General features: G+C 42.7%; 1 protein-coding gene across 1 annotated transcript in view; it reads left to right on the top strand.

Moving 5' to 3' along the window:
* The window catches only part of LOC146347041 (laminin subunit alpha-3-like), a 133,389-nt gene that overhangs the window by 12,500 nt on the left and 93,120 nt on the right, over window positions 1-27,769 (top strand). The window contains exons 3-15 of the mRNA XM_084851463.1: window positions 713-818; window positions 1,699-1,798; window positions 2,870-3,026; window positions 6,401-6,533; window positions 8,860-9,002; window positions 10,524-10,684; window positions 13,891-13,999; window positions 18,655-18,752; window positions 20,407-20,578; window positions 22,340-22,466; window positions 22,560-22,699; window positions 23,001-23,116; window positions 24,219-24,430. Of these exons, the coding sequence (XP_084707589.1) occupies window positions 713-818; window positions 1,699-1,798; window positions 2,870-3,026; window positions 6,401-6,533; window positions 8,860-9,002; window positions 10,524-10,684; window positions 13,891-13,999; window positions 18,655-18,752; window positions 20,407-20,578; window positions 22,340-22,466; window positions 22,560-22,699; window positions 23,001-23,116; window positions 24,219-24,430 (1,774 nt within the window). The remainder of the gene's footprint in view (window positions 1-712; window positions 819-1,698; window positions 1,799-2,869; window positions 3,027-6,400; window positions 6,534-8,859; window positions 9,003-10,523; window positions 10,685-13,890; window positions 14,000-18,654; window positions 18,753-20,406; window positions 20,579-22,339; window positions 22,467-22,559; window positions 22,700-23,000; window positions 23,117-24,218; window positions 24,431-27,769) is intronic.

Here is a 27,769-nt window from a genome sequence, read left to right as displayed (position 1 = left end):
GGTCGGTTCCCGGAAAACAACATATTCTGTGGCCGTCTAGCCGCTGTCTAGTGGCCATAGGATTGCTCCCTCCAGTACACAAATATTGAGTTCAATAGGATTTATAGAGTTCGGTACTCTAAACTACTTCTCACTATTGAGAATGGCCTTTCACTTGTTGTCACATGTCATGCCTCACTGGAAGGGGCACGTGTAGAAGGTCCTCAGATGATGACTTCAGGGATCAGATAGGTACATGTGGGAAGAAGTGAGTTCAATAGGAGTGTTCATAGGAATGTAGCCTGAGCAGCTTGCTAATGGGTGCTGCTGCTTATTGAGAAGTCGTCAGACCTAGCTGACCTTATAAACAAGGCCCCAGACACGAGCTACCCATGACTGGCTGGCTTCAAATATGACAGTTCACAAGGACTTTCCTACTCTAGTTTGCTGCCTAGAACCTGTTCTCTTTTGGCTGCTGAGAGATGACTTCACACATGTCCATCCCTATGAAGTGGGTACAACTGGCCTCTTTTCCAACCCGCATGATCATCCAATCATGTCTTCCCTCTATTACAAACCACCTCCCATCTAATGTCAAAAGCCTTCCTTTGTGCATGTTTAAAACCAAATTATTTTAGATGATTGTTCAAGGCTATTGTTTTGAAATGAAAACTGCCTCCAAGGGAAGTTGAAAGCTTCTGATTATTCTCTCTGTCCTTCTCCTTACTTACAGGTGGATGGTGAATGTTACTGCAAACCTAATGTTTGTGGAGATTCTTGTGATACTTGTGAAGATGGTTATTATGGTCTGGCAGCCAAGAATTATTTCGGATGTAGAGGTATATCATAGTTTGTTTGTAACAGATTTCTAAAAAGGTAATCTTCAGAATACTGCAACATAACACACCTGTACATGAACATTTCTGAGTGTTTCTTATGAGGGTACAAATCTGAGCCTCCTGTTTGGGCTAGTTTTCAGGATTAAAATGCCTGCTTTTTTCAACATAGGTTTCAGAAGTCAAGATAGTACATAGCAGTGAGGCAAGTGAACCATGGTTCATGCCCTCTGGCTATAATTCTTAACTCCGTTAAGCACACTTAGAATTCTAGTCTTTTATAAACACTTTGCTTAAATCAGAAAATATAGGGAAATATTTGTGACTGGTCTATATAACAAATATTTACATTTTGGAAAATATTCAGATGTTAAGTTCTGACTCATCTCACAGAAATTCAAATTAATAACACAATCTTCCAAAATGGTGCCACCCTGCATTCAGAGCTGGAAACTGGAGGCAGGAAAAATCAGCACCTCTTGCTCTCAGAAGATAACAAAGACATGTTCTCTACCGCCACAGAGGACAGGACTAGAACTAATGGGCTTAAACTACATAATGGTAGATTTTGGTTGAACATTAGGAGAAAAGTGTTGATAGTAACTGCAGTCTGACAATGGAACCAATTACCTAGAAGGGTGATGGGCTTTCCCTCACAAGCAGAGGCTGGAGATCCCTCCATTGAAGATGCTCTAACTCTGGATTTCCTGCATCAAGCAGGGGGTTGGACTAGATGGCCTCTATGGACACCTCCAACTCCATGATTCGAGGGAAAGTGATCCCCTCCTCTCTCTTTCTCACAGAAACCTGTGGCTCTTTCTTTTGATAGCATATAGTTTATGTTCTCTGATTTTAAAAGTCTGATTCTCTTCTGACATGGCAGGATGTGAATGCGATGTTGGAGGGTCTGTAAGTCATGTGTGCAATGATCTGTCGGGTGACTGCCAGTGCAGAAAGAACATCGTTGGAAAAACCTGCAAAGAGTAAGTGAAATGGGAACATGAAAAGTGTGCAGCAAAACTGTATCTTAAAACTTTCTTAAGATTTCAGGATTGGTAACCTGCCTTTAAATCAGCTGTTAATTGCATAACAAATTGTTCTTATAGCGAGTGCCAAATTTTAAAGAGGGTTTCCTCTATGGCTGCATCAGAGTTGTGGAATTCTATCCCACAGGAAATTCATTCCCCCTTCCGCCTTAGCTCGTACGGCCTGGTGGAAACAGCTCTGTTTAAGGCTGGCTTTCTATTAGTCTTTGTTTTTATGCTAACTCTGACGGTTTTAATTTTACTGCTGAACTGTCTCTCTTTCTTGTTGTTGTTTTAAACAATAATTCTGATTCTTTAAATTATTATGGGTCTTCTATTCTTTGAAAGTTGCTAGCTGACCTGAGCACTATTTTATAGTGGAAAAGGCAGAATGTATGTTATTCTAAGAAATCCAAGGATGATAGCAAATTGGAACCTCCATATACAGGGACAGTATACCTTTTGTAAGGATAAAGTGCTGGTGATAGGCAACAGGGGAGGACCATTGCCTTCTTGCTTTTGCCCTGCCTGTTTGCATTCCAAAGATATTTGGGTACTGTGGGAAATGGAATGCTGGACTAGATTAAAGGAACAAAGGAGTGCCTCTTTAGTTAAGGTGAGTCGCAAAAAGAGGTTTCCACCATTACAAGCCTCAACATTCTACTGCTTAGGGCAATACAGAGTCAGTACAATGTGTAGTGTCTTTGCTGATGAAGGAAAAGTATGGGTTCATGGAGGGTAAGTTGTAAGCAAGCACAACTTGTGACATTGCATAACATTGTCACTGAACATGGGCATGTCAGTTAAGGCATCAGCCTTAGCTTCCAGTTTCCTGGCTTTGTGGAGCTTGAGTCAACATGAGATAGCCTTAACCTTGATCTTAAACCGTCAAGTTTTTGTTCATTGAATAGACCTTTGGTCTGATTCAGCAAGGCAATTCTTTGGCTTTTCTGTTTTTCTTCGTATGTAGTAAATGAAACATTTTTAGAAAACCAAGTGTTGCTCTGTTTCATTTTGTTCTCATGAAAGGCCTAGGAAGAATTACTACTTTCCTGATTTACATCATATGAAGTTTGAAGTTGAAGATGGTACATCTCCTAATGGAAGAGGAATCCGGTTTGGTTATGATCCTCAAGAATTTCCTGGCTTTAGTTGGAGAGGTTATGCACAGATGTCCTCAATACAGGTATGTATTTAACATCTCCCCAGATGTTCAGCATGGGAAGGAGTGAGCTCATCTCTTTAGTCTGCCTGGATTTACTTCTACATATACTTAAACCTTTTCTTTAGATGATGAAGGGTGAGATGCAGAAGGAAGCATTCTCCAGGAAAGTCTGATTTGCTCATTACCCTGTCTCTGTGGAAAGATCTTTGGAGTGGTGACTCTCCATACCCTGACTGCAGTGCATACAGGAATTTGCTATGTAAATCCTTCCAGCCACTTGAACAGAGGAAATACAGCATGATCAAAGACACTCTCTGTGTGATTGAGATGACCCACATGGCAAATGGCCCTAGATGTAGTCGTTGGAGCTATAAGGCAGATGTGATCTCACCCATGTAAACTGGGCCTCACTTTTTACAATTGAATGGCAACATGTAGGTCTGCAGACTGTGCAAGTAAGATGATCCAAGAAAGTGTGGGTACTAGTTCTAGTTAGGGCTGATTCACAGTTGTGGATTAGTATACCCTTCCCCAATTTGGTGCCCTCCATATGTGTTGGACTACAACTCCTGTGCTGACTGGGGATTATGGGAATTGTAGCCCAACATATCTGGAGGGCACCAGGTTGGGGAAGGCTGGATTAGGAGGTGCTGGTGACTCTCTACGTGGCAATGGAGTCCTGCAATCACAACTGATGGTTCTGACAGGTAGTGCTGTACAGCTGAAGGTAGCATTTAGTTGTTCAGATAGACACTGACTGTGATGTACTCCAAGAACTGTGGGAGCACACCAGGAGTATCTTCCATGTGTCAGCAGCAGTGTGGTTGGGCTTCCCTTGAACTTTACACTTATAGTCATGTAAAAAAAAATCATGTACTTATTTTGAGCAGCAGTGTCAGAAAATTAGGTAGAAGTGCAGTGGCTTTCAGCACAGGTAGAGTGGCCATGTATTATGAAGTCTGAATTTTTAAATTTAAAATTTCCATGTACACAGGCCTCAGTAGGAAAAGACAAGGAAGTCATAATTTGGACAAGTAAATCTTAATTGGTTTCAGGCACTAAATAAAGGAAACGTAGCCCTTTGATTAGTCCATTTGAGTGCTTTTTTGCGGAATTTATTTAGTTTCAGATTGATCAATACTGCCCCAACAACTTGTTGCTCGTGGTGGCTCATGATAAAAATACCATTGAGTTGGCAGAGACCCTGGTCCAGATGTGTAACACTGGGATGGTGGTCTGATGTACCAAGCAAACAACTGTGAGCCTTACACAGGGGGAAAAGGGAGAAATGTGCTCAGTGAGGTCTATCTAGGCATATTTTTGGTCAGCATGTCTTCTTTCATAAAATGGTGTTTGTACATCTTTGGGAAAGTCCATGTCCATCTTCTGTAAGGAGCGTGGAGACATGCTCAGAGAAGTTCTTAGGGCATCATGATATATTACAGATTCCTTCTGATTAGTCATTGTTCACCTTGTCCGTCTTACTCTTCCACTGTTTACCCCTTGGGGGACTTCTCTTTACATTTTGTTAACTATGTAGGAAATTCACAATGGCAAACTTTGACTTTATGAACTACAACTTCTCTGGTGCCATTTTTCCTGCTGCCTTTTCTAGTCTTCAAAAAACAGAGCACGCACTTAAGAAACCCACATGTGCCTCAACACATGGACAATGGAGGTGTATTCCAGCCTTCCCTATGCTGGTGCCCTTCAGATGTGTTGGACCACAACCCCATCATCCCCAGCCAGAATTTGGAGGGCACCCAGTTGGTGTAGGCTGGCCTATACATTAAATTAGGACAGATGAGAGCATTTTTGGCTACTTTTGTGTGTGTGTGAATTTGGGTTTTAGGGTTTAGAGTAGCTCAGCATTTCCTGTTGTGTCCCCATTAAGTTAAGCTCATTTTTTAAGACAGGGATGGTGGGATAGCATAACAGGTGAGTAGCTTAGTTGTGGGGCTCTGAAGGGAGAAGGGAAATAATGCTGCCCTTCTCACCCTGAATATATCTCTTATCCCCACCCTGGTGGTTCTGTATGCATGTATTTGATAAGAAAAAATGAGTTGTATGTTATATTTTAGCTTAGCATACAGTTGGGTGGTAATGGATGGAAAACAAAGACAGATGCTTGAAAGGGGAGAAAAGGAGATTGGGAAATGTATAGAAAAAAGATGAGGTAAAATCACTGAGCAAATCAAAAGAACGAATGCATGGAAATCTAGGTGTATGTCAGATTGACTGTAGTAAGTTGGCTGCAAACCCTCCCACTGCATCGTGAGCATTAAGATAATTAGTACTGCATCATTAGCATTGGACTGTAACTCACATAATTCCCAGCCAGCATGGCCATAGGCTGTGCTGGTTGGAAATTATCAGGGTTGCAGTCCAACACATCCAAGGGTATCAGATTGGGGAAGAGTGCTCTCGGGTGTGACTTGACAACCCTAATGTTATTAGGGTATAATAACATTATAATAACAAGCCAAGTATAAAATCGATCGGAGAACATCTACCGTACAGCATGCATTACCCCGATTTAATATTGGTGCATGACTTTCAACCTAATTAAGACTAACCTTAGCTATGCCATGTGACATGATGACATAGCCCTACACAAACTCACAGTGCAGTCCTACATGTGTCTACTCCAAAGGAAACCCCATTGAATTCAATGGAGCTTACTCCCAGGTAAGTGAGTAAACTGCCCAGAGAGCTTCAGCTATGGGGTGATATAGAAATGTTGTTGATGATGATGATGATAATAATAATATAGGAATGCAGCCTTAGAAATGAACACCACGCTACAGCTAAAATAAGGCATCCTTCCAGATCCATTTTCTTTGGAATGGAACAATTTCACTGTGAGGATCTGTGAAAAGTGTTTTGGCCTGTCTTCCTTTGGAACACACCATTACTTTTTTGATCAAGTGATTACATTTGCTAAATGTTTCTAGACATTTTTTTCTGTCTTTGGGTGGTAGTATTAAACAATATGCTTTCCTGTCCTCTCCTTTGCTTCTTTTTTCCCCAGCCAGAGGTGGTAGTACCTGTCACTGTGGCTTCTCCTAAGCTCCTCCACCTAATACTGCACTATGTCAGCTTGGTTTCAAAAAGCTCTAAAGGGAGGATCACAATTGCTGAGGGAAAACATTTTGACCCTAATAACACTTGTAAGTGAATTACATTTCTTGCTAGGTTTGCCTGTCTTTCTCTTCCTTACCCCAGAAAATGCTTCCCCCCCATCTGCGTATTTGTCTGTGTTTGTGTGTGTGTACGTATTTGTTTTTTTTTCTATAGGAATTTAGTATTTTGCTTACACGGCTTCTAACGGTTTATCTTTTTGGCACTTTATAGCTGTTTTTTCTTCTTCTTGTTTATTAACTTCCATTTTACAGAATGAAGTGAGGATAACTTTGAATGTGGAGAAACCAAACCTCTCTTTATTTCACGTTATCTTGAGGTATATTAATCCTGGAACTGCATTAGTATCCGGTCACATAATCGCTTATGAATCTCGGACTCAAAAAGGTAGGTGAAACACAATGGTGGCAGCACTCAGTGGTTGATTGACAAGCACCTTCATGCACTGAACTCAGTTCAGCTAGAGGTGTCATTTGACAAGGTTTGTTTTCATGATCAAGATAGTTTGGCTTATTGTGCAGTTTGCAGCCTTTCGCTAAAATCCTGATATCAGTGCTGGCTCCAGGTTTTGGAGGGCCCTTGGGCAAGACACCCTCAGTGGGCCCCTCCCTCAGTGAGTCTACCTTCTCATTGCCATTGTCACCAGCTTCTCTTGCTCCTCATCCTGTTTCTCATCATTGCTACTGCTTGGCTGCTTGACAGGCAGAAAGCCAGTGAGCAAGTAGGCCGTGGGATCTACTGCTCCTCTTCTCACTGCTACCATTGTCTGGACCAGGGCAGAACAAGCGGGTTGCAATGGTGAAGAGGAGGAACAACTCCAGGGGGCTCTTATCATTGGGCCCCTGCTGGAGGGTGGACCCTTGGCAGGTGCCAAGGGTCAACACCCCAGCAATGTGGGAGTGACCTGGGTGTCACTCCCAGCTTTCATTTTCAGTAGGTCTGCAATGAGGGGTGGGGATGGCAATGTATTTCTTGCATGCAAGTGCATGCACACACATACAGAAATAAAACTTTAATCCTAAATTATCTTATTTGATTAAGATCTGAGAGCTCAGATAAGTAAGATTGTAATGAGGCACATGAACTTGATAGATAAGTTCAATTGCTCCCCTGACCCAGCCGGTCACAAATTCCACCCCGGTCCACCCACTATGCTCGTGGCCTGTGGGACTGTTTTTTAAATCATTAAATGTCTAAACCTTATGGTTATGGAGGTGACATATGAATATGTGATGGCAGAAATATCTACTCTGCTATGTGATGCTGAAAAAATCGCTCACCACTGATCAGTCTGAAAGAATATAAAGAGCCACTGACAACTCAGGGGATACAGCTTTTCCTTATTTTTAATTTGCTTCAAGAACATTATTGGATAAAAAAAATCCAAGCTTGATTATCTCAGAACAAGTGATCATGAAGTTGAGCCATAATTCTGCTAGTTAAGCAATTTCACTTGCTGTAGTTATCTAGGATTCTTGGCCATGACACTTACGGCCTTTGTTAGTAATGCATATTTCTCTCTGCTGCTTTTAGTTCAGTGCTGACAGATGTTTACTAGGTGCTTTCAGAGAGGGTGGTTTTGGTATAGTTGCTTTATGTTTCAATAATGTTTATTTAAAAGCTACCACTTCCAGACTCATATATAGGGAACTGTATTAAATGACAAAGAGACTTAAACGTGAATGTGGACCCATTGTCTAGGCTGTAACAGAATGTGGATGGTTTATATTCTTGGATTTGACTGGATCTTAACACATTATATTGGTGTGTGTCAGAAAAATACATCTGTCACAGATTTTAGGTGTGTTAACACAATGTTTTTTAGGTGTTCACCTAAGTGTAGACCGAAACATGGAGTCTGTGAATGCTCCAAAGCTGCAGTCCCCTCAGGTGCCCTCCAGCTGTGTTGGGCTATAACTCCCAGAATTGCTGGCTGGGGCATGCTGGGAGTTTAGTCCAACACATCAGGAGGGCACCAGCTTGGGGAAGGGTGCTCCAAACAGGTGTTTGAAAACATATCTGTTACATGAGTATGCTTGTCCGAGATCTAAGAATGATGGCAGATGCCTGGAGCATACACTCAGTAGCAAACCTGCATTTGTTGTTGTAGAATGTGTGAGATGTCCCTCTGAGAAATTTCCTGGCTGAGCTGGACATTGTAGCACTAGATCCCTGGCTGGCTAAACACTTAGTAATATTCAAGGCACTTCACCAATTTCTTTCTGAATGGTGCACATGTAGATCTGGTTCAGTCCAGATGATACCAGGCTAATTAAACCATGATTTATCAGCCTACAAGTAAGCCATGTGCCTATGTGCTTCCTTCTCATTCCTTCCTCCTTCCCCCTCATGTACCCAGCTCCAGCACTTATATCCTGACTTGTGTAAGCCACAATTTCCTGTATAAGCAGAGATTAAGCCACAGTTTCCTGGATCAGTTGTCACAAGAAACAGTAGTTTAAACAAGCCAAGATATAAGCACCTATAAACCATGGTTTATCTCCTTGAGGTCATTACATCTGAATCAAGCCATAGTTCAAGAATTAAGGTTAATGCTCCATGGAATGGTACCCTTGCTGGGCAGACCACATTCAGATCTTTGCTTTAACCGCTGAATTTGCTGTCCCACCTCATTTTAATGTATAGAATGTTGTTGTTGTTGGATTACAAACAATCGAGGAGTGCTCTTATTAATTTACTTGTTTTCTGACAGGGACTCATCAGAGCAAAGACATTGTGTTCCCACCCAGTAGAGAGCCAGCTTTCGTAACTGTCCCAGGAAAGAGCTTTGCAGCCCCATTTTCATTACGCCCTGGAACCTGGATTTTTAAAATCATGGCAGAGGGAGTCCTCCTGGTAAAATATTGACCTAGTGATATTACATTTATATTTTGGAGAGCTTATCCTGTTCAGGAGTGCACCCCAAAGGAATGAAGGGCAAATGCCTATGGAGGAACATTGGGATTAAGAATAAGCAGGCAGAATGAGACTTGGTGTAGGGCTAGTACAAGGGCTAGTAGTAGGATTTGAACTGGGAGATGTGGAGTGCAATCCTATATTCAAGATTTGCTGGCTGAGACAGAAGCCCCACTAAAACATGCCAGCAGAACAGAGTTGAAACTGGGCAGAGTTGACGGGATGTGAGGAGCACAGCGGCGGAGCACAGGGGGGCTGTACCCTTTACCCCATGATTGGAATTGCCCCCATTGACAGTGCAACTTTACACCAGCTGCAGACCTGGTGCAAAGAATTTCCATCCCAGTGACTTCGGTGTTGCCACAACAGCTCAGAGTACACCATCTGCAAATAGCCCCACCCCCACCCCAGGAAGACCATAACCTCAGATGATATAGCTAAGGACATGGGCATAGATGGCCATGGAGATGTTTTAATTCATTTTGTACACAGCCCTGTGATTTCATAATGAAGGGTGATATATAAATATTTTAAATAAATTCATTGTCTTATGTAATTTTGCTGCAGTTTTCACTTGATCATTTTCTGTCAATACATATGCTTATGCTAATCTTGGTTTGTCCTGCCAGGATTACCTAGTGCTCTTACCTAGAGACTACTATGAAGCACCGATCCTGCAATTTCCGGTTACAGAGCTTTGCTCATATTCAGGAAATGCCACAACAAATAGGTTAGTGCTTCTATTCCATGAATGAGGCAGCCAAATTTCCTACATTTGTGGGGAGGAAACACCCAGAGTGCAATGGATGAGCCTCACCCTGGGAAAACCTCCTTCATGACCAAGGTGCCTTGGTTATATATATTTTTATTTTAATGATCCAACTAAGCATTGTCTCTTTCTTCTTTTAAAGTTGTTTACAGTATGAACACTTGCCACTGGACAGATTTTGTTGTGTGCTTGGTTCAGAAGTAACATTTTTCTTGCATGGGGGAGAGTACAGGAAAGTAGCTTTCCAACAGCCAACACCCCAACATCCAGTGATGTCACACATCAGTGGTCAAGAGGTAAAATGTTTCTATTAGTATGTAAATCTCACAGTATGTGCCATGTTGAGGTAACACACTTTAATTTGATGCATGCCCACAGAATCACTGTGTGGTGATTTACCCATGGAGAAGTTAGAGATGTATGAAAATTTCATGTCAGTTTGCAAATCACTCAAATGCCCTGTTCACAATCATGAACATGAACACATTTTCTCTGAAAATGTCCACAAATTCCTGAACTTGCCTTCACGTCCATGAAATGTGTACTTGGAAAATGTGCAACTCTTTCTCAAAATGTGCAACTTCTAAATCACCCATACTTTAGTCTGTTGGGGAAATTTGCGCAAATTTGGGAATGGCAGCCCTGCAGTAATTATTTTGGTAATATTCAAGTGTGATTTGAATCTTCTTTAGGTGGATCTGCAAATCGGACTGAATGTACCTGAAGCTGGCCGCTATGTAGTAGTCATTGAGTATGTTAATGAACATGATCGGGTATATGTTGGTAACGTGGAGATTAACAGCCCTGGGCAAATGATGGAGGCTAAAATTAATATATACAGCTGCAAATATAGGTGAGAAATCTGAAACTGTTATTTTCTGTGTTATGAGGAGTTTGTTTGGCATTTGGTTTTTAACCTGCTGGGTACTATCTTTTCTGATAGTCCCCTAGAACCTTTTTCTCTTTAGTCAACTTATCCTACTTGTTTTTGTTAGTTAGCGATGTTTCTGTCAACCATGATCCTTCTTCTCATTCCTAAGCTCGTTTCCATAATTTGCTGTCCTGTTTTTGTTTTCATGTGCTTTACCAAATTGCTGTCCTGTTGTTAATAAGGGAAAGGTTCCTCAGGACCTTTTTCTTTCTTCTCAGTTTTCTTCCTTTGCTTTAACTCAAACCTGGATTTCTCCCTCTGATTCTGTGACATTTCTTTCTTCTCTCTTTCCTCTTCTTTTATGTATTATGTATACATAATATGTGTATGTATACAGGGCATCAGTATATATAAATGTAATATTCCAGCCCAGATTCTATTAAACACTTTTGACCCGATCATCAAGAGCAATCTTTATGCAGAAAAGGGCAACTAAAATGATCCAGGGGCTGGAGCATCTCCCCTATGAGGGAAGGTTCCAACAACTGGGATTGTTTCGCTTGGAAAAAGGGAGGGTAAGGAGAGACATGATAGAGGTGTACAAAATTATGCATGATGTGGTGGAGAATGTGGTTAGGAAGACATTTTTCTCCCTCTCTCATAATACTAGAACCCGGGGTCATCCCATGAAGCTGATTGGTGGGAGATTCAGGATAGATAAAAGGAAGCACTTCTTCACACAGCACATAGTTAAATTGTGGAATTTGCCACCACAAGATGTAGTGATGGCCACCAACTTTGATGGCTTTAAAAGGGGGTTAGACAAATTCCTGGAGGACAAGGCTAACAACGACTACTAGGCTTGATGACTATGTGCTACCTCCAGTACCAGTGCATAGTATGCCTATGTACACCAGTTGCTGGGGAACATGGGTGGGAGGTTGCTGTTGCACCCATGCCCTGCTTGTGGTTTCCTGGTCAACAGCTGGTTGGCCACCATATGAAAATAATGTTGGACTAGATGGACCCTTGGTCTGATCCAGCATGGCTCTTCTTATGTTCTTATGTTTATGTGAATCAGCCTTCCAGTTCTGAGCCTGTGTATGCAACAAGGACAGAGCCAGGGATGGTGGAACCTTCAGTGTGTACGTATTGCCAGACATATGACTGGCTCAGTTATGTCTGATTTTTAATCTCTTTGGAGATTATGCGTGGAACTGAATCCAGACACCCTTTTCCTCATTCCTTTAATGGCAATGAAGTCACTGTTGCATCAAAAATTGCACTGACAGTCTTTTAAGCAGAAGGTACGTATGTGTGTATTTTTTAATACCCTGCCTTTCCACCAAGGAAATGGTGCTCAAGGCAGTTAAAAATAATAACCAGTTTTTAAATAAAAAATTAGTTTAAAACAATAATTAAACACATAACATTTAAAAAAAACAATTAAAGAATAAAAACAGCACCTCACCCAAAGAACCAGCTGATGTGCCAAAAGTCTGCTTGAATAAAAATGTCTTTTCCCACTGGCAGAAGGACAGCAGAGGGGGAGCCAGCGAGGCCTCCCTTGGCAGGACATCATCACTAAATAGGTCCAGGTTCTCAGGATCAGAAGGGGAAACCACACAGTATGGGTTGTTTCCCCCACCCCCAGGCATGCCCACCATTTGCTTAATTACCCGCACAAGCCATGGCTTGTAGGAGGGCTTGTGGGGTGGGTTAGAAGCCACCCCTGCCATGCCACACACCTGGGGGGTGTTTCCACCAGCGATTTACTCTGAGCCGGCTGCGTGTTGAGGTCGTTAGGGACAGATGATGTCGTGGCCACCCAGCAGCCACCCCGGAGCTTATCAGGAAAAAACCGGATTTCCTGAGACTGCTTAAAGTCCAATTCTTTTCCTTAAGTTGGGTTCTTCCCGGTATAGTTGTGTGCCCCAACCCCCGCATTTAGCTCGGGTATGCTAGCCCTGCCCAGGGGTGTGCCTTTCACCATGACTCCAGTCAAGGGGTGTTTCCTCCCATTGTGCTGAATGAGGCTTGCCCTCTCAGTGACCACAGAAATAACAGAGAACCCCTCAATTGACACTGCACATTTTAAAGCCCAATTCCTTAAGCACGATTCATTACCTTAGGAAGTAACTACTTCACAGCTTCCGTATAGAGATCGTGTGGGTTAAAATGCGGGCTGGTTTCCGTCTCTTTCCCACAACAAACCCATTAGTGTCTCCTCAAAAGTAACTCCCATTGTGGTCAATGAGGTCCTGCGGGTTAAATTGGGGGCTGGTTTCTGTCTTTGTGCTTGCCCCCCCCCCATTTTCCCAGCACCAGCATATGTGTGTCTACTCAGAAGTAACTCCCATTGTGCTGAATGAGGCTTGCTCCTGAAATGTAGGTGGATCTGGACTTTCAGGAGAAAGGAGAAAGGGAGGGAGAGGGGGGGCAGCCTCTCTTATTAGTTGAGCAGCCCCTGCCAGTCAGATGATATTCACTCCAATCTCCACCAGGAAGTATGTTCTGTAAAGCGATTTTTACTGGTCCAGAGAATCTGCTTGTGGAACCCTGCTCACAGCAAAGCTGATCCCTAAAAAATCTGGTACTCCTCCATTAGCGTCTCCTTCTGTTGTCATGGAAACACAGGCCATGTTCAGATGACACAGCAACCAGCAAGGTGGAGTGGGTAATTAAGCAAATGCTGGGCATGCGTAGGGGCGGGGGAAACAACCCATACCACATGGTTTCCCGCTGTGATCATGCAAACCCAGCCTGTGTATGAAATCTTTCTGGTTTCTCCATCAGCATCAAAAAGAATACTCCCAAGTTGCAGTACAAGTTGTACAAATATGTACAAGGTGATATGTGTTAATCTCCGAGAAGTCAAATACTAATGTGAATAGGTTTTAAAATATTTTTGACTACTTTAATCTATAGAGGCAACTTAATTCTTTGACTCCAAACTTGATTCCTAATGTTGTATTGGAATAATTCCGCAGATATTCCCATATTTTTCAATCAATACAGGCTTTCTCAATTTGTTTAACAGTAGTAAAGGTAAATGATAAAATCTTTATAACCAGCTCTTGTAGAAATGGACAAAGGGTGGAATAATAAATACTTTTTTGGGTGGAAGACTTCTAGCATGGTTTATGTGGAAAAGGTAACTGATTTTAATGGCTTTTAAAATGTTACAGCTTCCTGTGTCGCAGTGTTGTGATTGATGATATGGATCGTGTGGCCGTTTATGACCTTTTGGGTGATGCAAAGTTACATCTCAGGTCATCAGCAATAGATTTTCTCCTGGTAAGTTTCTATTTGTAGTATGTTCCCAAAGTGAGAATCAAGGAAGCTGTTTCCATCAACATTTCCAGTAATATGTTTTAGATGAGGAACATAGGAATCTGCCTTATGCCAAATCAGATTGTTTGTCCATACATCCCAGAATAGTCTACTTGGAGTGGTAGTGGAAATCCAGGGTCTCAGGCAGAGGCTTTCCCCCCCATCAATTGCTACTGGATTGTTTTAACCTCGAGATGCCAGGGATTGAACCTGAGACCTTTGGCATGCTAAGGACATGCTTCACCCCTGAGTTAAATTGACATAATTAAAGGAAAACTGCTAGACTGTAAACACGTCTGTATGTATGCAGAAGTTCCAGGAACTTGGCAGTGTAAATTGATACCAACCAGTGTGATTCCCTGTCTATCATGTTGGTCTGGGGGCAGGAAAAAACACAGGAGTGATTGCTTCACAGGGTTGTCATGAGGATAAAATAGAGAGGAGGGGGACCATGTAAGCCACCTTGGGTTCCTCACAAGAGGAGAAAAGGCAGGATATAAATGTAATTAACAACAACAACAACACCACTCATGAGGAGCCTTCCTTTGTAAACAGGCACTCCTTCCCATAGGGGTTCTTCTGGGTTCTCTTGAACTGCCGATACTCTCGGGGCTGCGGGGGTCACCTAGCCTCCGTCTTAGAAGATGGAGTTTCCCTTCTCTTGTGGGGATGTACCTGTGGCCATCTCCCCCAAGGGCCTGGGCTCCTCCTGGTCTTCTGGCATGGGCTGTTTCTTGATGTTGTTTGTCTCTGGGAGCACTAGATCCTCCTCTGAAGAGGATTCCTCCAGCAGGGGCATGACAGTGAGGGGGATGCCAGTGTTGGCCCTGCCCACTACTGGCTTCGGCCATGGCCACCGTCACACAGTCCCCGACCCACTTCCGGATGTGGCCCTTGTGGCCAAAAAGGTTGCCCACCCCTCCTTTAGCCTATGCCAGGGTATTTCATCCATCTTGTAAGTGTTCTTCACTCGGCCCCATCATTTGGTACCTTCTGGCTTCTTTCTGGCCAGAGAGCACTTCAGGCAGACACGGGGGCATTGTACCATCACCCATCCATTCAGTGTATCTCCAAGAGTCTATTTCACTTGAATTGCTATGGTATAGTCATACTTCACATGTCTGGCAGTTCCCATAATCACAGTTACCAGCTCTAATGAGAGGCAGGTGCATCTCTTGGTTTTTTTTTGAGTAGGGGTTATACTTGTGGGTTCTTTTTAGCAGATTTTGATTTATACCTACGGCTACGATGCCAGCTAATATGCGTTTGGGTTTCAAATGACCACACTAACTGTGCAGTTCCATAAGACCAAAAACTGTTGTTTGTAGATATGTTCCCTGATTTTCAACCCTCTTCAGCTGCAAAGCAAAGAGCTGGCTATGTAGGTAGGTAACTTCCCAAGCAAGTGATTAAAGTGCTTTATTATAAGATCTTTGCTGCCACCCTCTGGATACTTAAAGATTTCCTCTGGGCCTTCCATACTTTCAAAACACAGGTCCTGTTCACATGGTTGCCAGCACCTGGGCAGGGTGGCTTGTTGCTGTGGTTAACAAGCCATCCTAGAACCCTACTGCAGCCTATGGGTTTTGGGTGGCTTGTTACCCACGGCAACAAGCCACCCTGCCCAGGTTCGCATATCACAATAAGCTGCAGTGACCAACTGCCACAGCTTGAATATTCACAATGGCCAGTGTGTTGGCTGTCATACAAAGGGACAACACTGATATAAAAGCAAGCATGGGATGTGGCTTCTTGATGGTTGCATTCAGAAGGAGTCAAACTTGCTTTTTGCAAGGTGGTTGTGCATTCATACTGACTACTGCTTTAAACATTAAATACCTGCTAGCAGTTATTCAGTTACCCAGAATCAGAAATGTACCCAGATCCTACCCACCTACCTATTTATCTCCTACTGATCTCTCTCTCTCTCTCTCTCTCTCTCTCTCTCCTTCCTTTGTATTTTCCACTCTTCTAGAGTTAATTGCTTGGCTCACCAGGCCCGTAGCCAGCCTAAAAGATCTGCCTCCCCACCCAAACATAGGGGGCAGTTTATCCCATTTGCAGGCCTTTTTAAGGCAAAATTGTGAACTCTTTTTATTTAACCCTTATTTTTGTAGCCATACTGCAGCATTTGTATATTCAAAAATTTTCACTAAGTAACTTCAACAATTTTTATTTCCACCAATCAACAAAAAGGTTAAAAAGAAATCAAGAATAACTCACTAGTAGAGTATCAAGAATAAGCTACAACAGGAGTATTCTTATCATAGAGTTGGAAGGGGCCAGTAGGCCATCGAGTCCAACCCCTGCGCAGTGCAGGAATCCAGTTTAAAGCATCCCTGACAGATGGCTGCCCATTCTTTGCTTGAATACCTCTAGTGATGGAGAGCCCCACTACTAGGCAATTGGTTCCATGGTCTGACTGCTAGGAAGTTTTTCCTAATGTCCCACTGAAATCTGTTTCCTGTAACTTTAGCCAGTTATTTCATGTCCTACAGTTTTGGATGACAGAGAACAGGTTGCAGCATTCTTCTGTGTGATAACCCTTTAGGTACTTGAAAAGTGCTATTGTATCCCTGCTCAGCCTTCTCAGGGCTAAAGATACCCAGTTCCTTCAATCTTTCCATGTAGGACTTAATTTCTAGTCCCCTGATGGTCTTTGTTGCCCTTCTCAGAACTCATTTCAATTTATCTGAATCCTTCTCAAAGTGTGCTGTCTGGAGCTGGATACAGATTCCACCACCCTCCAAATAATCACATCTGTACCTTTAAGAAGAAAAACATAGGCTTTCCTGTTGGTTTTCTAAAATGTCCATAATCAATTTAATTATTTGTATGTAAAACATTCAGTGGGGCTCAGAAAATTAAGGGGGGCAAGCCCCCCTAACTCCTTCTGGCTATGGGCACATAGCCAGAAATATCTGGATTGTTTCAATATTCTATATATTGAATTATGGAGGCACCTTATTCCATAGCCTTCCTGAGGAACACCTGGTTCACCTATGTTTTTTATTAATCATTTATTTAAAACTCTTTCTGTGCTGCTGTCCGTATGAGATCTTGCAGCAGTTTACAAAGTTAAAAGCAAGACTTGCAAAATCAATAAATTAACAGAATACCAACTAAATAAAACTGAAATAAATAAATAAAACAAGAAAATGGCAGCACAATAGCTAAAAGGCCAGCAAACAGTACAAAGTATTGTAATCCAGGAATAACCCAGGGATTGTTTTTGGCTAATGAATCCTGGTTTGCTTGGGAGCAAGAAACCAGGAGTACATAAATCTTTCCATATCTGTTTTCTGAGGTGTGTGTGGGTTTTTTTTACCCGCTTGTGCGAAGAGAACAGTAGGAGCAAACAAGCACGCTGCTGGTTTGCAGTAAACCAGGATAAGCCAGCAATTCTGGCTTGTTGTTCTGTGGAAATGCTGTCGATGTGTGCAGTTGCATAGGAATGCCATCAGGTATAGAGTCAAAATGAATACTCTTGACTGTCCATGTGCAGTAAAAGCAGGCTAAATGCTTCTTTCAGCCAGTCCTTTTTTGCTTCTGTCCTTAGTAGAGACAAATGAGCTGTCCAAGGCAAGTGGGTGAGTAACTGTCAACCAGATACAATTTTAATCCCATGTAATGGCATAGTAGCAGCTCGCTGCCCACCACATTGTGCATATTGTGGCTGACTTGCCACAAATTCGTCTAGTGAGGGCAAAAGACTGCAGTAGACTCATGGAAAAGGATTTTTAGGTCTCTGCTTTTCTGTGTCAGCTTGACCGAGTATTACATCTTACTAGCCCTCCCTTCACAAACTGCATTGTCTTTGCTAAACTAAATTGCTTCCTTTCTTTATGTTGTTTTAGTACAAATGACATGCTATTTCTCACATATTGTCACTGCCCAGCACAAGTGCTCAACGTGCTCCGGCAGTTACTGAGGCCCCAGCAACTGGGCTGGGCCCATCACTGTGCTGATGCCTGGCCTAGATGGTCACCCACCCCAGGCAGTTACTATTTTAATTTCCCACAATGCCTCTCATGAAGCGTCAGGGCACTGTGGGAAATTCATGCGGCAGCACTGTCTCCAAGCCACCCGGTGCTCATTGTGGCATTGCTGCTGCTACTACCATCAGGTAAGCCAGGGGTGGGGAACCTCTTTGAGCCCGGGCCAAATTCAGTTTTGGAAAAGTTCTCAGGGGCCACATTCCAGTGGTGCTCAGGGCCAAAGGCAAAAGCGGGTGGGGTCATAATTTTAGAAGGTCCAAAAATACCAGCACATTTCAGCTTACAGATCTTAATGCCAGTAACTAAGCCTTAGGGGAGGCATTTCAAACTTTTTGAATGGTGGAAAAACCATGCAAAGCTAGAAAACCACCATATGGTCTGTGGGTGTGGGCAGGAAAATGGGGCATGGCCATCTGAGGAACCCTGGAAGGCTGGACTGAGACCACAGCAGGGCCAGATTTGGCCTGTGGGGCTGAGGTTCCCCACTCCTGAGGTAAACCCAGGGCCCATTGATGTACAAGGGGGCTCACCAGTGAACACTTTGCCAAGGCCCTCTCAAACCCTGAGCTTTCACCTCATGGGAGGGAAAAATGTAACATGGCTTTTGTCTTTGTTTCCTAGCACAAAGTTTGCATTGTTCCATTGGAAGATTTTTCGGTAGAGTATCTCAAACCTCAAGTGTATTGCATTGTTACATATGGCCATGGAGCTGATTCAAGGTAAAGTGCTTCCTTCCCTTTTGCTTTCCTCAAGTAAAGGCTTTAAGAATTCATGATTCTAATACTGAAATTTTGTTCTCTGACTCAGGAATAACTGCAGTGCCCATCCTTCAGTAGGGCTGCCATTCTGCCTGTTCAGAAATAAGGAAAATTGTTCTTGGGACACAGGCTTTCATCCCAGTACAGATGGGCACGTTTTCATCAATATATGCACAAGACTCCCTTGACAATTTTTTTTGTTCCCCCACAATTCCTACAGATGCTTCACTCGAGCAGGAACCCTCAAATTCACCCAGAATTTTGCTTCAAGTCAAATAAGTGGGAACTGCAACAAAATGTTGCATTGTGGAGTGTAGAGTTCTAGCCAGCCATGCTCTTTTCCACAATACTCCATTGCATTCCCTTGCCCCGCATGGTTTTTTGTTTCCCCACCCCATCAGTCAGTCAGCATTTTGTGTCCACTGAGTATACTTACTCTTCACTGAGCTACTTTTGGATCCCCACTATTTAGGAGTTTTTCCCATAATCATTTTTTGGTACATCTGAAACCTTGGGCTTCCCCCAAGCCTGCTGATACCTCCCTCTTGTGTGTGGATGGTGCCATTTTAGCTACATTTATTATTAAATTATTAAATTTATTAATCGCCCATCTGGCTGGTCACCCAGCCACTCTGGGCGATGTACAACATACAATAAAAACGGTTTAAAACAATAAAATTCTACAATAAAAACATTTTCTAAAATACCCTAACCCACCCCAAATGCCTGCCTGAACAACAACGTTTTTAATGCACGACAGAAGCTCATTAAAGAATCACACTCAGAGAATGAGTTTGCTATTAGTATATATCATATGGTGACAATTGTACTTGTGCCCCAAATGTTCACTTACGGATTGACTGGGTTCACATAACATGCTAAGCCACACACAGTGGTTGAGTGTGGGTTGCTGTTGAACCATAGGTTGTTTGTTGAACCATGAGTTAGCTTCTTGTCTGAACTCAGGACGTTTTCCACAGGGTGTCTTGTTAACTATGCAGTATGGCTTATTTTTCTTGAACAAGCCACCTTGAGAACCCATGGTTTGTTGTTGGGTTGTTCAGGGTAGTTAACAAGCCACACTGCATAGTTAACAAGACACCCTGTGGAAAATGTCCTGGGTTCAGACGAACAACCCATGGTTCAACAACAACCCACAGTCAGCCACTGAGTGTGGGTTAGCATGTTGTGTGAACAGCCCCATTGACTGGGTTCGCACGATCCCAAAGGGAAAATAAGTGGGTTGTCATGGCATCTGAACCCAGGGAGGCTGGCTGGCTGGCTGAGATGATCTACAAACCGCCCAGCAATCCTAGAACAAGCTATGGGTTACAGAGTGATTTGTCAACTACCCCAAGCAGCCACCCTTGCCAGGTTCGGATGTCACAACAACCCCCACCCGGCAAGGATAATTATGCTAATTAGGGGGCTCACAACCGGCATATGCGGGGAGGGAAAATGAGTCATTTTCATGATTGTGCAAACCCACCCATTCTGTACCTGTCTCCTGTTCTCGTGACAACGGTATGTGGCAGTTATTTATATGCTTTGCATTTATTTGGCTTTACTTTCTAGTGTCTACATTAAGTGATCTCATTCTTTCTCCTTTTTAAAGTGCTTCATGCATCCCCTCGCAGTATGAAACACCTCCTGTAGCTGTGGTTTTGGATGCTCTGAGGGATGGAAAGCTTTCAGAAGTGCCAAGAAATGTGGTTTATCGGGATTCACTGAGTCCTCCTTTACCATCTCCTCACACGGTTAATGGACTGACTTTGACTTCTTCACAGGTAGTTACATTTGAATTAAATATAGATCATAGTGTTACGTGCTTTTATGCCCACAGATTTATTTATTTATTACATTTCTATACCGCCCAATAGTTGAAGCTCTGTGGGCTTCAACAATTAAAACCATAAGATACAGCACAATGAAACATAACATAAAAGTTTAAGAGCTTAAAACTATGGTATAAAATCAGAATAAAAATAAAACCTAGCAGCAGTGCCAAGTTTTAAAATATAGTAACAGATTTAAAAACAACAGAAACTGAAGCGTTATTTGTAGATTTGTAAGTCTTTGTAAACCTTTACAAAGATTTGTAAACATTAATCTTATCTGACATGCAACTGAACTCTTGCAGAAATTTAGATGCTTCTCTTAATTGATTTGCAAGGACCTGAGCTCTTGTAAAGAGCTATTACCTGATGCAGTAGCTTGGCTCCTGCTAAGATAATGTTTATTCACTTTAAACCCATATTTTATTTGAATATTTGCTCACTAGCTGCTGTGATCTTCTCTCTCACTCTGATCAAGTTTGGTCATTAGATCTTGGGGTGTGTGGGATGGTGGGTGGGCAATAGGAAGAACGATTCATGCTTCTTTACTTCACATTTCTTCCGTAATGCCCTAAGTGAGGGCTCATGCTTTTTCCGTGGGTTCAGGTGTAGGGCTGGCTCCAGGATTGAGGGGACCCTCACCAGGCTCTCTGGTGAGCCTTCATTTGCATCTTTAGGCCCTGGTTTTGCATGGTAGCTGCAGTAATGCTGCAGTGAGCATTGGGTGGCTTGGAGTGAAGTGGCTAGGTCTGGGTGCTGCCATATTAATTTCCCACAATGTCCTGATGCTATTTTGAAAGCACTGTAGGAAATTAAAATGATAGGCAGCTTCCAGACCTAGGTATCTGGCAGTGCCAGCTTCAGATTTTTGAGGGCCCTTGGGCAAGGTGCCCTCAGTGGGACTCCTCCATCAGTGACTGTACCTTCTCACGAGTTGCTGTTGCTTGACAGGCTTTTTCCGTGGGTTCAGTGAGTAAGTAGCCAGTGAGTAAGTAGGCAGTGATATCTACTGTTCCTCCTCACTGCTACTGTTGCCTGGGCAAGAGGCAGGTGAAGAAGCAGATTGCCATGGTGAAGAAGAGGATTCCAGAGACTCTTGTCTGTGGGCCCCTGCTGGGGTGTGGGTCCTTGGCAGGTGCCCAACCATGTCTACCCTTGAAACTGGCCCTGGTGTCTGATATAGGTGACCCACGAGGTTGGTCCCTGATGAGGTGCTGGGGCCTCTGCAACTGCCCGAGAATGCTGTCGGTTGGTCCTGGACCTGGGCTCTCTACAGAAATGCAAAACCAGGAATCATGAATTGTGAATGGTTCGCTCCCATTTCCCTTCAGAAGATGTAACTCCGTATGCTACCAGCTGCCTCTCTCTTTCGAAGGACCATTAAAAAAAAAAATAGTCTGTCTGACACCACAAGTTACACCATGTACTCAGCATTCTCCCTTTCTGCTCCCTTCTCTCTAGGTCTAAGAAGCTATCTAGGATTTAGCAAAGTGAAAATTCAAACAAGAGATTGCCAGAGACTGTCCTGTTAAATTCTTGTTCAACTTGTATTCCTTTGGATGGGACATCTTCCCACACTTTCAGTTTAGTGCTAAATTGAGCAACTAGTAGTGTGTTAAGATAGAACTTGGACAGAGCTTCTACAGTCTACAAATAGGTTAATCCTCAAAGGTCTAATACATTTCAATACACTCAACTTATTTATTTTGACAGAACCAAATGACGCTGAATGGGAGAGTGATGCATTTGGGCAGATATGTATTTGTCATACATTTTTACCAGCCAGAGAACCCAACATTTCCGGTGCATGTAACTGTGAATGGAGGACGATTCTGGTCAGGTGAGCTGGATTTTACATTGGTTTTGGTTTTTTAAAATCATAGTTGGAATTTCCACAGGTTAGTTTCATTTTTTTTCTTTTTGTCTGCTTTAGGTTCTTATAATGCTTCATTTTGTCCACATATTTCTGGGTGTCGAAGTCTGGTGATGGCAGAAAATCAAATTGAATTTGATATCCTTAAACATGACATCTCAGTAACAGTGAAAATTCCTAATGGAGAAACAGTGGTCTTGGTAGGTTTTGTAATATTAAAGTCTATTTGATTGTTAGACTAAAGAAAATTTGTTTCTTTGCATAAAGATCATATGGCTAACTTAAGTCACTTATGCTCTGGGAACATACAGTCTAGACTTCTGCAAATCTCTTCGGTTCCTTTCTTTTCTGGAGTAAATATATGCACGATGCAAGTGTATTTCCCACACACAGAGATACCTTTTGAAAAGGATGGAAATTGCCTGGAAACTGTGTTTTTTGGATACCTGTGCGTAGTCCTTTCATTTACTCTAATAATTTCATTTTCTCATCATTTTAAAGGAACGTATCCTAGTTGTTCCAGCAGACAGCTATACTTATACACTTCTTCAGAAAGACACTGTGGACAAGTCATACGATTTCATCAGCCAGTGTGGTGGGAACAGTTTTTACATTAAGTAAGTCCCCATGCAATTCTGTATGGGTCTACTCAGAAGTAAGCCCTACTGAATTTAATGGGGCTTAGTTCCAGGTAAATGTATGTAGGATTGCAGCCTTGGCTCCGCATTCTGTGATACTGAGTGTGTGTGTGTGTGTGTGTGTGTGTGTATCTACATCTATATAATTGGTCATGGGTGGTATCCAGCTAATTTCACCCCAGTGATGGAAGGCGTCTGTCATTGGAATGAGAGGGAGATGGTTTTTGGTGATTCCTTCTCTACCCCGCAGCCAGCATAGACCCAAAAATCTGTTCTGGAGGGTCCCCCAAATTCTCTGCACAGTTGCGGTGGTGGTGGTGGGGGATCTGCTGATGGATGCGTTCTGTCGGTAGAAGAACACTAGTTGGTAACCACCCTATGTAACTTTTATTTACTTATTTGGTGCCATCTTTGTATATGATGCTTTATAAATAACAGGTCAGACAGGTTCCTACTGTAAGGGTTATACAATCTTAAAGTAGAAACAAGGGAAACAAGAGAGGGAGGCAAATGGATTTGGGGTAAAGAGGGAAAGAGCATGAGATATTTCACATACATGTACTTTGGCTGAATTACAGCAGGGCATTGGCACTAGGGGTTGTTCCAAACGCTTCCTGGAAAAGGGGAGTTTTGAGGAGGATTTGAAGGAAGGTGGTCTCACAGAGGCATTCTGGGAAATAGTTCCAGACAAAAGGGGTAGCAAGAGGTACCAGGGGAGTTTTGGGTGCCTTGGGACAGTAGAACTGGAACCATGAAGTTTACAGGCTGGGATATGTTGGGATATAAGAGTGGAGAGAGATGGTGAATACTGCCCTTGAATGTGTGTTTATATTCAAAACACTTTGGAGAAAGGGTGCTGGAGACAGAAGCATTTCATTTCTTAAAAAAAAAACACCATGGATTTCTTTTAATTTTTTTTTAAAGCATATGAACCAACAATAAATTATAGAAATATAAATGAATGTAAAGAAATTGTACTTAATGACCAAATCCAGTGCAGAATGTAAAGATATGTTTTATATTTTATCTCAGTATAAAAAAATACCAGAACTCAGGTGCTTTACTTTCCCCATTTTAACAGCCCAGTAACGTCCTCAGAATTCTGTAGAAATTCAGCAAAATCACTTGTGGCCGCCTACAATGATGGGGCTGTGCCTTGCAATTGCCATAGGAATGGTGCCACTGGTTCTACTTGCAGCCCAATAGGGGGACAATGCAACTGCAAGCAAAACATCATTGGCCGTCAATGTAGCAGGTGCCAAACAGGCTATTACGGATTTCCATCTTGCAAACGTAAGTATGTTGCTAATAATTCCTGGGAGAGTATTCTGCATTACATTTTTCTTGAATCTTGCCTGAAGACCTGAATATTTCATTCTGTATTTTATTTCAGTCTGTATTTCTCTAACATTTATAAATTTATAATAATGTATACTCTGTTGCATCCATTTATAGTGTTTAATAAATGACAGAAATCAATACTTTGCAGCTAATACGCTTTCTGATTCTGTGAAGGAGACTTGATTGACCTCTGTCTGTGGGCTTTGGGGGGAATCATTACATTATACACACTTGCAATGCATTTGTAACACAAAGTAGGTGCATGTTCCCAAAGAAGGCTATTGATTTATTTTATTCATTTGAAAACATTTATACCCTGCCTTATCTCCAAAGAGTTCTAGGCAGCAAATTCTTGACAACAAGGTCAAGAATTTAACAATTAAAAACGTCCTTCCAAATTTATGACATATCCCAAACCACGAAAACTGCAGCAGAAAACAATCCAATACCAATAAAAAAATTAAAATATTCAAAAATAAGGAGTAGTTAAAACAGCAAATCAAAATTATATACTTGTGTCGCCCCTGCAGTGGGCGTTGAACTCTTAGGCTAGAAGTGCCAAGACAGTGATAAATCAGACTCAAAGATTTGCTTACAAGGAGACTTCATTGAGTAACTTACAGCACACAGGCGCACCCAATGGTTGGCTCAGACAGCTTCTCTGAACCCCGAGCCATTGGGTACAATGGGCCTTATACTCTACATGTCAGCAACGAGGCAGCACTCGCAAGCGCCCCTCGCGTTCATTCCCAGCATAGGCTAGAAGTGTTTGGTTCTCGAGCACAGCCCCCTGCAGCTCCGCATAAACACATAGCTTCACTTCTCAGGCATGGCCTGATAAGGCTTTCTACTCATTAGTAAGGAATGTGCTGACAAGGCTGTTATCAGCCCTTTGAATCATCTTTACATGCTCAGAGACTTACTAGCAAGGGAATTGCACCAATAATGAACTTAAGCAAGCATTATGGATCTCTAGGCCCCTCTAACACTATAAATGACTTGGCTACACTCCTGGGGCCAATACAGTACTCAATGCCTTTCTAAACAGGAAGGTCTTTACCAGCTTCTGGAAGGACATTAATGAAGAGGTGAGATGGGCCTCCTTTGGAAGGGAGTTCCAGAGCCTAGGAGCTTTTCCGCACAAGACATTTATTGTGTGCTTGTCACTCCCTACTCACGGTTGTTTAGGTTCATTAGATGATGTCGTGATCGTCCAGTTTATTTATTTATTAAACTTCTATCCCGCCTTTTTTCCTCCTTAAGGAAACCAAGGCGGCATACATTATCCTCCTCCTCACCATTTTTGCTTCTGTTTGTAAACATCGCTTTTGGCGAGTTTTTTTAGAATAGGGAAAATGGGGTATTATTTCTGATGGCGAAAGAAAATGTTTCCGCTTACTTATCTGCGCTATTCTGCTATGTCACAGTGTCACCTAGAGGTTATGTAGTGGAAAACCAGGAAAGGAAATGCCTCTCATGTAGTGCTTGGATCTTAATTTTGCGACAAAACTGAAAGTAGATGCAGTGGATTAACAGCTTCATTTAGAAAAGCCCTGGATGTGACCATTGCAGTGTAGCTATTGTTATGTAGTTGCAGCCCAGCTCTGGCTCCTCTTTCCTTCTTGTCCACTTTCCCATTTGTATTGTGTCTATACACAAATTGTAAATCATTTTTAAAACTGTGAATTGCTTTGAATGTATTGGTAGAAAAGTGATGATATGTAAATGTAAAAAATAAACTAACAACCGAAAAGCATCCTCTCTGCTCACTAATGTCTCATAGTTCTGACTTATGCCACGATGGCATGAAGCTGGTGTAGAGCCGGTCGTCAGAGGAGAGCTGTAAAACCCCGCACTGTGCAGTTGCGAGAGAGAGGGTGGGGGAAGTAAGTAGCAGTGGTGTCCTCCCCATTGTGTGAGTGGTCATAGAATCATAGTAGGGTTGGAAGGGGCCTACAAGACCATCAAGTCCAGCCTCCTGCTCAATGCAGGAATCCAAGTCAGAGCATCCCTCACAGATGGCTGTCCAGCCTAGTCTTGAACGCCTCCTGTGTGGGAGAACCCACCTCCTCCCTAGGTAATTGGTTCCATTGTCATAATGCTCTAACAGTCAGGAAGTTTTTCCTGATGTTCAGCCGGAATCTGGCTTCCTGTAACTTGAGCCCATGATTCCATGTCCTGCACTCTGGGATGATTGAGAAGAGATCCTGGCCTTCCTCTCTGTGACAACCTTTCAAGTACTTGAAGAGCACTATCATATCTCCCCTCAGTCTTCTCTTCTCAAGGCTAAACATGCCCAGTTCTTTCAGTCTCTCTTCATAAGGCTTTGTTTCCAGTCCCCTTGATCATCTTTGTTGCCCTCCTCTGAACCCTCTCCAGTTTGTCTGCATCCTTCTTAAAGTGTGGTGCCCAGAACTGGATACAGTACTCCAGATGAGGCCTAACCAGTGCTGAGTAGAGGGAAACTAGTACTTCCCGGGATTTGGAAGCTACGCTTCTATTAATGCAGCCCAAAATAGCATTTGCCTTTTTTGCAGCCACATCACATTGTTGGCTCATATTCAGCTTGTGATCGACAACAATTCCAAGACCCTTCTCGCTTGTAGTGTTGCTGAGCCATGTATCCTCCATCTTGTAACTGTGCATTTGGTTTCTTTTTCCTAGGTGCAGAACTTGGCATTTATCCCTATTAAATGTCATTCTGTTGTTTTCTGCCCAGTGCCTCCAGTCTATCCAGATCACTTTGAATTTTGTTTCTGTCTTCCAAAGTATAAGCTATCCCACCCAATTTTGTGTCATCTGCAAATATGATCAGCATTCCCTGCACCTCCTCTTCCAAGTCATTAATAAAAATGTTGAAGAGCACTGGGTCCAGGACTGAGCCCTGCGGTACCCCACTCGTTACCTCTCCCCAGTTTGAGAAGGTCCCATTGATAAGCACTCTTTGAGTCCGATTCTGTAGCCAACTGTGGATCCACCGGATCGTTGTTTCATCTAGCCCACTTTGAGCTAGTTTGCTCATCAGGAGATCATGGGGCACTTTGTCGAAAGCTTTGCTGAAGTCGAGGTACATGATATCTACAGCATTCCCACGGTCCACAAGGGAGGTTACTTGATCAAAAAATGAGATCAGATTTGTCTGGCAGAACTTGTTCTAGACAAATCCATGTTGGCTTCGAGTAATCAGTGCATTGTTTTCAAGGTGCTTACAGATGGATTGCTTTATCATCTGCTCCAGAATTTTCCCAGGAATTGATGTCAGACTGACTGGTCTGTAGTTCCCAGGTTCCT

The sequence above is a fragment of the Heloderma suspectum genome, chromosome 4, assembly GCF_057233095.1.
Source record: "Heloderma suspectum isolate Gila_16-S chromosome 4, 16-S_ref, whole genome shotgun sequence".
Lineage (NCBI taxonomy): Eukaryota > Metazoa > Chordata > Lepidosauria > Squamata > Helodermatidae > Heloderma > Heloderma suspectum.
The sequence above is the reverse complement of the archived record's forward strand: the minus strand, read 5'-3'. Positions and strand labels throughout refer to the sequence as shown.